Here is a 9,138-nt window from a genome sequence, read left to right as displayed (position 1 = left end):
CGTCTCATCACGTAACGAGCATCTGTGTGTTGAGTTTGTCGTTGTGAACCTGCTGAGACGTTTGTTGACTCAAACTCAGTCGGACGAATTCCAGGAGGGAAAAACTCAGTGAGGAGCGAGGACACGAAAACAAACTCAACTCAGAGCATGGAGAGACAAGGAGGAGGTCTGGAGAAGCCTGGAGAGTCCTGGAGGAGGTCTGGAGGAGGTCTGGAGAAGCCTGGAGAGTCCTGGAGGAGGTCTGGAGGAGGTCTGGAGAAGCCTGGAGGAGGCCTGGAGAAGCCTGGAGAGTCCTGGACAAGGTTTGGAGAGACCTGGAGGAGGTCTGGAGGAGGTCTGGAGAAGCCTGGAGAGTCCTGGACAAGGTTTGGAGAGACCAGGAGGAGGTCTGGAGGAGGTCTGGAGAAGCCTGGAGAGTCCTGGACAAGGTTTGGAGAGACCTGGAGGAGGTCTGGAGAAGCCTGGGGGGGGGGTCTGAAGTAGTGTGAAGGAGGCCTGTAGAGTTGTGAAGAATTTTTTTTTATATTTATGTGATGTTTATGTAAGTTTTCATTCTAGGTTTATGATCAATCATTTTTATTTTATTCCTTATTGTTATTTGATTAATCTGCCAATTACTTCAAAAATGACTTTTTTGATTCATTCAGACTGAAACGTTTCTTCTCAGAGAGAGAGAGGGAGAGAGAGGAAGAGACATCAACCATTAACCAAACAACAAATGATTGTAGATCCAAGAAAAACAGAAGGGGGGAGCATAAAAAAAAGAAAAAGACGACAGGAGAGAGAGAACGAGAGAGTTGGTGCTGACTTTTCTTTTTAAAGTTACTTATTAATGTTTAGTCATTTGTTTTCTGCTGCTCCACCTCTCCGTCCATCCATCCACCTGTTCATCCATCCATCTCTCCACTCCTCCACCTCCAGTCAGCTGCAGACCGTAAGTACGTTTTCACTGATTTACTGTGAAAATCCTCTTTCACTCTGTTTTCATTCAGCTGTAATCCTTTAAGAACTCTCACCAGACTCCATGCAAATATTTCACCTTTTTAGAGTTCACTGTAAAACGCTGCTGCAGCAGTCAGTAGTTCTAGAGATCACAGACAGATTTATGGAGGAACAACCCCACAATCCACAGTGACATGAGGTTTGGATCGTTTTAGTGTTTCAGTTTGACCTTTGACCCAAAAAGTTTTTTAATTGAATCTATGTTTTCAAAGAGAAACTTATTGAATAATTGTATTGTTCTGTTCTCAGGTTTTTTCTGAAGGAACTGAAGCTCAGACCTTGAAAACAAAAGACATCTGTTAATATTATTATCATTATTATTATTGTTGTTATTAAATGAACAGCTGTGTTCGACTGTGGAGCTGAAAACATGAACAAACTGTTTTAGAAAATATTTTCAGTAAAGGTTAGGGTTAGTGGAGTTAAAGTAGAAATATAAAAACGAGATTTTAGAGATCAGAGAGAAAGAGCGAGAGAGAGAGAGAGAGAGAGAGAGAGAGAGATGGGCTTCGCCGACCTGCTGGAAGAGGTGAGTTTATTACTGATAATTTTATTACTAGGTCACGTAGTCTGTTAATTTTGTCATGTAATCCGATAACGATGACATGTAAATGTAATTTGATTCCTTCGTCATATGTGATTGCTGGGTCATGTAATCTGATTATTGTGTCATATAATCTGATATAATCTGACTATAGTGTAATATACAGTGTATCACACTGATTACAATGTAAACTCACATCAGATGAACTCACCTGGCCAGGTAGACCAGATGTATGATTCAAGTATGTAACATTGCGTGTGTGTGCGCCCCCCCCCCCTTTTTTCTTTTTTTTTTTTTCTTTTTTTGGTGAGGTGGGCGGGTTCGGCAGGTACCAGTGGCTCCATGTGACTCTGATCAGTTTACCTGGTTTGATGATGGCGAGTCAGAACCTGCTGAACAACTTCGTCTCAGGAATTCCTGCCCACCACTGCAGCCTGCGGGCCAATCACAGCTTCTACAACCTGTCTCACCACCAGGTACCCTGTCGCACCACCAGGTAACCTGTCTCACCACCAGGTAACCTGACGGATGTGATTGGTTGTTTCAGGTGCTGAAAGCTTTCATCCCCCTGGACTCTTCAGGAAATAGACTGGACCGCTGCAGGAGGTAACTCTCTTCCTTCTCTCCATGTTTTATTGTATCAGTGAATAAACTTCCTCTGACATCACTTCGTGTTCCACCTGTTGTTATGCAGGTATGTGGAGCCTCAGTGGCAGCTGTTAGCCGCTAACAGCTCAGCTAACATTAGTCAGCTACACACTGAGGGATGTGTGGACGGATGGACGTTTGACCGCTCTGAGTTCCTCGCCACCACCGTCTCCGAGGTAACGAGAAGAAAGCTTGACAGTGAGGTTAATGAATCTTAATTAAGTTAATGAATATTAATGAGGCTAATGAGGTGATGATTCTGTCCCTCTCCCTCTCTCTGAACCTGTCTGTCTCTCTGGACCTGCTGTCTCTCAGTGGGACCTGGTCTGTTCTCTGCGTCCTCTGAAACAGATGATTCAGACCATCTATATGGGTGGAGTCTTAACAGGAGCTATCATCTATGGCGGACTGTCAGACAGGTAAGTATCATCTATTCATAGAAACATTCAGTCCGTGGACCAGTGTGATGTCTTCATGAATGTGTCCATGTTTTAGTTTCACGTCCTCTGTCCCTGTGTGCAGTAAAGTCCAACCAGTTACAATCTGTCTCTCTTTGTCCCTCAGGTTTGGGAGGCGGTCTGTCCTTATTTGGTCTTATCTGCAGCTTGGCGTGCTCGGTTGTAGCTCCGCCCTCTCTCCCACATACTCCGCCTACTGTATTTTTCGGTTTCTGAGTGGGATGGCGGTGTCCGGAGTGATCCTCAACGGAGTCTCACTGAGTACCTGTCCATCTCTACACCTTTCTATCACCTGTCTACCTGTCTATCTCTATATCTGTCTGTGTACCTGTTTATCTGGTTCTGATGGAAACAAACTGATGATGTGTCCTCAGCAGTAGAGTAACTTGTCCGTCTACCTGTCTCTCTACCTGTCTGTCCTTAGAGGTAGAGTGGATCCCGACCAAAGCCAGGACCTTAGTGGGCACGCTCACTTCCTTCTTCTTCACTTTTGGTCAGATGATCCTGGCGGGGCTTGCCTATTGGCTGAGAGACTGGAGGAAGTTGCAGTTGGTCGTCTGTGCTCCTCAGTTCCTGTTCTTTGCCTACAGTTGGTCAGTGGAGACTCTCAACGAATGTCTGTCTGCTCTCTGATTGGTCAGGTGGTTCTTATCTGTCTGCTCTCTGATTGGTCAGGTGGTACTCAGAGTCAGCCCGTTGGTTGGTCCTGAACCGTCGCTCTGAGGACGCGTTGAAGAATTTACACAGAGTTGCTCGAATTAATGGAAAACCAGAGATGATCAACAAGTTAACGCTGGAGGTAACCTGTCTGTCTGACTACCTGTCTGTCTGTCACACGTATGAAGATGTGTGCAACTGTAATCAGGGTCATGTGACTTTCAGGTGCTGAACTCTCACATGAATAAGGAAATTGAGTCAAGTCGTTCGTCGTTCACAGCGTACGACTTGCTGAGGACAAGAGGGATGAGACGCATCTCGATCTGTCTGATCGTTGTGTGGTGAGTCACCTTTACTCACCTGTACTCTGTATTAATGAATTACCTGAATTCATTTCTTTATTCTTTTAGTTATATCTATATATTTACACTTTTTCCAAAGTAACAACAAATAAGGTTCAGACATATATTTACCTGTCCACCTTTCTGTCTACCCACCTACAGGTTCTCCACCAGTTTTGCATACTACGGTTTGGCAATGGACCTGCAGAAGTTCGGAGTCAGTCACCTGATTAACGTCAATGCTAAATACTAGAACAGCCTCTGACAACTTCCTGTACACATGGCTTTCCTGTTCCATTTAGTTTAAACTCTTCTCCTGTTGGTTATTGGTTGTTTCAGGTGAGTATCTACCTGATGCAGATCATCTTTGGAGCTGTAGATTTTCCTGCCAAACTGTTGGCTCTGGGCATGCTCACTTACCTCGGGAGGCGGGTCTCTCAAGCTACCTGTCTCTTCCTGTCGGCCTTCATCATCTTTGCCAACATCTTTGTCCCCACAGGTGACAAGTATACACAAATACCCACATAAACAGTACACAGTATTACACTCACACACAAACAATACCACACAATAATATGCACACACAGTTAACAGAAATAGTCACTGATACACACAGGTAACAATACTAAAAACTGTAACACATGAATACACACATTACACACATACACAGGCACACATACACGTATACGTTTGTGTTTGTATATTTTGTGTGTATCCTGTGTCTTTAAACACTGAACCTGATTCTGACCCCCCCGACCCCACCACAGACATGCAGACCATCAGGACCACTTTGGCGTGTCTTGGTAAAGGTTTCACCTCGGCATCTTTCACCACGGTCTACCTGTACACTGGAGAGCTCTACCCCACCGTCATCAGGTGAGACTCACACTTCATATCCTGAACACAGGTACTGTGAAACTGGGCGCTGATTATTCAAATCCTGAGCAATAACCCATTTCTGCTGCCATTTCTGTTGTGTGTGTGTGTGTGTGTGTGTGTGTTTTCAGGCAGACAGGAATGGGCTTTGTCTCCACCATGGCGAGAGTCGGCAGCATGGCGGCCCCTGCTGTCCTCATCCTGGACGAGGTGACATCACTCATACGAACCTTATTAAACCTAAGATAACACTCTTTTTAAAACTCTTTATTCATGTACATATAATTCAACCTAACCCTACAATGACAGAGTCACAGAGCTGTGGTTTAGTTACTGAGGTGGAGATCCATCACATCTGAGAGAGGATGAAAAAAAAATACATATGAACTGATCTATATTTAATTATTTAAGTTCTTACACCCTGAATCTGATCTGTGAAATCATACAATTTTCCAATAAAGGAGCTACGTGTGGAATAAAAATAAAAACAATCATTTAAATGGTGTTTACATGAGCCATCAGTAACATATCCGTGTCCGTCTGTTTCAGTCTTGGTCCTAAATGTGTAGTTCTGTCATTTCCACTAATATTTGTGTTGTGACACAGTTTTATTCTTTTACAACAACTGTAAGCGCTTGTACAAACCTCGAACATATATAACATCATGTCTTTGGCATAAAGTTTGGTCTCATAACAAACTGAGAAAACAGAAGATTACTGACCGTACTGATGGACTACATTTCCCAGGTTCTCCCTGCCCTGCCCAGTATTGTGTATGGGGGAGCAGCAGTGTTGGCCGGATGCTTTGCATGCTTCCTGCCAGAGACACTGAACGTCCCACTGCCCGACACCATCGAGGATGTGGAGGAGAAATGGTGAGCTAATGGCTAACGGCTTCATTAGCAATGTTAGCCTCAATAGCTTCATTAATGAAGGACAAGCCAGGGCCCAGTGTACCAGAAGCTTCCTCACTTACTGTCTTAATAAGAAGCAGAAACATGCTCCCTCTTTGCCATATCTATCATAGCCATGCAGACAGCAATGATTTATTTACCTCTTTGACCTTATGATTGCAGTCCCATTGACTCTTTGTATCTGTGCCTTGAAAAAGTGACTGGCTGGATGCAACAAAACTTTCTACAATTAAGTAAAGACCAGACTGAGATTCTTCTGTTTGGGAACAAGGGTTGGGAACTAAGGCTGTAACTTAGTGAATACCTGGAGTCTAGAGCACTTGAGACTTCAACACATTTTAAAAATCTCAATGTGATTTATTTCCTTTATTTTACCAGGAAGTCCCATATAGATAAAAAAAAATCTCTTTTAGAAGAGAGGCCTGGATCATGGAGGGGTCATCTTAGTTTCAGTGACCACAATAAAGATATAAATAAATCTGCATTTTGGCATCACAAAAACAGCTAGGGTCAGAGACTGTGTCTAACCGAGACTTAGAGAAACTCATTCATGCCTTTATATCTTCCAGAGTCAATTGTCACAACACTCTCCTCATTGGTTCATAAAATAAGACCATTAGACAGATTCAATTTATTCAGATGCTGCTGGTTCTTACTAAAACTGAGAGGAGAGAGATTATTACTTCTGTTCTCAGGCCTTTGCACTGACTTCCAGTCAGATACAGAACTGACTTCAAAGTTTTACTTATTGTCTACAAGAGTGTTTCCATACCAGTGGGCCCCATCCCACTGGTGGGCTGCTAAGGTATTGCAAGTGGGCCATCAAAGAGTACAGTTTTAGTGAAATGAATTATTAATTTGCAATTATTAAGGACTATCATTGTGATAAGCCAATGTTTGATTGATATCATTAAAATAAAAACTGCTCTAAGAAGGCATTAACACCTAATCTATAAGTCACTAAATGATTTGTGCCCTAAATATATTTCTGAAATGTTTCATGTATATAAACAGGTCTCTGAGATCTGCAGGAGCTGGTCGGTTAGTGGAGACCAGAGTTAAAACTAAACAGGGTGAAATGGCTTCCAGCTATTATGCTGCCCCTGCTGGAACCAGATCTCAGTGGATCAAATAAGATTTGCGTAAACCGTAACTGGCTTTAAAAAAAAGCTAAAGGGGCGCCCGGTGGCTGACCTGATGGACTGTGTAAGGCTTAGTCCTAACCACAGCAGCCTAGGTTCAAATCCAACCTGCAGTCCTTTTCCCGACGTCACCCCCCCTCTCTCTCCCTGACTTTCCTGTCACTCTCTCACTGCAACTATCAAATCAAAGGCAGAGATGCCTAAAATAATTAATTAAAAGTGCTTTCTGTGAAGCACATTGAATGATAATGTGCTATACCAATACATTTGCCTTGCCTAGTTGCATTAGCTTTAACATTCCCTACTGACATAGAGCAGAGTGATGCTAATGCCAATTGGTTACTTAGCTAGTTACTCTGCTACTCTTGTTTACCACCTACCTGATCAATAACTGACAAAATAAATATCAGTAACTGATAACTGTTTGCCTTTCTTTTACAGGTCTGCAAGAAGCCCTGCCCCCCGACAGAAAGAGGACGTGTCCTTACAGGAGGGTATGGTCTCCGCCAATGACATCGGCATGGTTTCACAGGGGGACATCGCTTTAAAAGAGCTAAAGGAAACAGAAGGGACCGGCCTCAATGCCCTCTGACCAATCAGATGCTGCCACATCACACAGTCAGAGCCAATAGAGTAATGCACGGGGACACTGACTCCCTGTATCATGTAACAGTCAGACAGCTTTATGTTCTGAATTATTTACACTTTATTACACTACATTACCCATAAGCCTCAGCTGCTGTGGCCATGGAGAAGAGATGTGAATCAGGGCGCAACTTTGTTGTTACAGTTGAGAATTAAACATGTCATCATGGTTACTGAATTCATCCACAGCTGATCCGGAATTTAAAAGTGAACTGATTTAAGTTGCAGATTGTTTTCAGTTTTGTCTCCATGTCATCTTTAGATCTTTAGTCCTGTTGCAGCAAGAGGAAACTTCCTGGACAGACATTTTGTTTTGATTTTGCATTAATTAATCATTGAAAATGATCATGGGAAATGATGGATACATTGTGGACAATTTGATTTTATTTCAACAGTTTTGTTCAACAGCATTCAGAGATAGACTGAAATTCTTAATTCAATTTTTGTGAGAAGCAACTGCATCCTGATCCTTCACAATATTTTTCATATACATTTTTAATATGTCCAATAAAACCGCAAGATCCACCATAGGGGCCACTGCAGTCAACCAATGAACCAATCACATAGCTGGACACAACCACGACCAATCAGACAGCTGGAGTCATGAATTTGTGAAAAGATGTTGAAACTGAAGGAGGAAGGTTCAGAGTAAAAGTTCCTATGTGTTCCAGAGTAATACTGAAACATTTAATATATTGCAAATCAGTCTAAACAAATAAAGTCAGATGTTATTATTTAGCTGATTATTAGATATTATTATTATTGATTAAAATCAAAGCAGGCACATCAGACTTAAGTGTTATAATGACTGAGACGTGTTAAAGAGTTTTGTCATTAATAATGATATATAAATAATCAATAATGGACTCACTAATAAAACTGTGATTATATCAATCAGGTGTCGTTGTTGTCTTTGTCTCAGGCAGTAAGGACATTTGCATTAAGGAGTGGAGCTGAGGTTCACTGATATTAATGAACCTGACATTGACAGAATTGATTGACAGCTTTATATCACATCAGACTCTGTGAGATACAACATGTTGCATTAGAAACTTTACTGACACAACATGAGGAACAACAGAAGTGAGAGACACACAGGTCTGACCGAGCATCAAAGGTTCTGTAAATGATCGTCACTACCACTGGATGTCGCACTTGACCACCAGAACCCCCCCCCAAGACAGTGGTTGTCTTGTTACCAGGTTAATCACCATGGTAACTGATACTGAACTTTTAACCTGCTGGGGATCAGATCAAAACCTGTCAACAGCCAAACTACTGACCAATCAGATAACTGGAAACACTGAGTCATCATTCTATAGGATCCTCACTGGGACAAAATAGTTTATGACAAGGTGATCAATAATAAAAAACCGTAGGTATTAGTATTGATCAGTGGATGGTTTTAAAACATAATAACTATTGTAGCTTCATTTGACCTGAACACAGATTCTTTAATCCGACAGGATTCCTGACAGTGATGAAGCTGTTGCTCTCTTCTTCATCACTGAGCTCAGAATAACATGAAGAGAAATGACTAGACCAACAATGATCCTCACACTGATCAATACATTACATTACATTACATTACACTAATATTTCTACTTCTTCTCTTTCTCTGATCTCTGCAGCAGAAACAGTCTGAAATTCACTTTAACTGTTTTATCTGCATCACATGTTCATAATTACATGTTGATGTTCATCATCAGACAACAGAAGAAATGTAATTATAATTCATGCACCTATTTACAATATAGGCTATCTTCAGTCTGACCTTAATATTTGTTAAAGGATTCATTTATTGTTAGTTGACTCTGAAACAAATAGAGAATATTAACAGAAATAATGTTTTATGTTTTATGTTGAACTTCCTTGTGGTTTATTATATCCTAGATTACTGATCATATATTG

The 9,138-nt window shown here is 41.7% G+C and overlaps 2 protein-coding genes and 1 long non-coding RNA gene across 4 annotated transcripts in view; all 3 read left to right on the top strand.

Annotated features, from left to right (window-relative positions):
* Positions 1-483, top strand: part of LOC111671147 (deoxycytidine kinase 2-like) — a 5,845-nt gene extending 5,362 nt beyond the window's left edge. The window contains exon 6 of the mRNA XM_023428166.2: positions 80-483. Coding sequence (XP_023283934.1) covers positions 80-483 — 404 coding nt within the window. The remainder of the gene's footprint in view (positions 1-79) is intronic.
* A 333-nt stretch (positions 484-816) lies between these two features.
* LOC111671141 (uncharacterized) lies at positions 817-1,327 on the top strand. 2 transcript variants are annotated; one of them, XR_002761910.2, is made up of 3 exons: positions 817-934; positions 1,048-1,141; positions 1,252-1,327. It is a non-coding gene; the product is annotated as an uncharacterized LOC111671141 (long non-coding RNA). The 2 variants fall into 2 exon arrangements; XR_002761911.2 differs by having other exon boundaries at positions 902-938.
* Positions 1,328-1,453: 126 nt separating this feature from the next.
* Positions 1,454-8,124, top strand: oatx (organic anion transporter X). The gene is made up of 15 exons (XM_023428164.2): positions 1,454-1,531; positions 1,858-2,022; positions 2,094-2,152; positions 2,241-2,370; positions 2,510-2,613; positions 2,759-2,913; positions 3,077-3,245; positions 3,328-3,451; positions 3,535-3,650; positions 3,813-3,867; positions 3,990-4,149; positions 4,418-4,526; positions 4,658-4,736; positions 5,274-5,401; positions 7,024-8,124. Exons 1-15 carry the CDS (start codon positions 1,505-1,507, stop codon positions 7,172-7,174), a joined length of 1,731 nt encoding a protein of 576 aa, XP_023283932.1. The 5' UTR covers positions 1,454-1,504; the 3' UTR covers positions 7,175-8,124.
* Positions 8,125-9,138: the final 1,014 nt, after the last annotated feature.

This window comes from Seriola lalandi, unplaced genomic scaffold (genome assembly GCF_002814215.2).
Source record: "Seriola lalandi dorsalis isolate HSWRI2012SDOR001 ecotype SW California unplaced genomic scaffold, Sedor1 jcf7180002054867, whole genome shotgun sequence".
NCBI lineage: Eukaryota > Metazoa > Chordata > Actinopteri > Carangiformes > Carangidae > Seriola > Seriola lalandi.
The sequence above is the reverse complement of the archived record's forward strand: the minus strand, read 5'-3'. Positions and strand labels throughout refer to the sequence as shown.

What these genes read in the sequence shown, in the direction of transcription:
- oatx (XM_023428164.2), top strand. Translation starts at nt 1,505, where the DNA reads ATGGGCTTCGCCGACCTGCTGGAAGAG. An exon ending in ACAACCTGTCTCACCACCAG is followed by an intron (nt 2,023 to 2,093) that starts GTACCCTGTCGC and finishes TGGTTGTTTCAG; the next exon opens with GTGCTGAAAGCTTTCATCCC. An exon ending in TCAACAAGTTAACGCTGGAG is followed by an intron (nt 3,452 to 3,534) that starts GTAACCTGTCTG and finishes TGTGACTTTCAG; the next exon opens with GTGCTGAACTCTCACATGAA.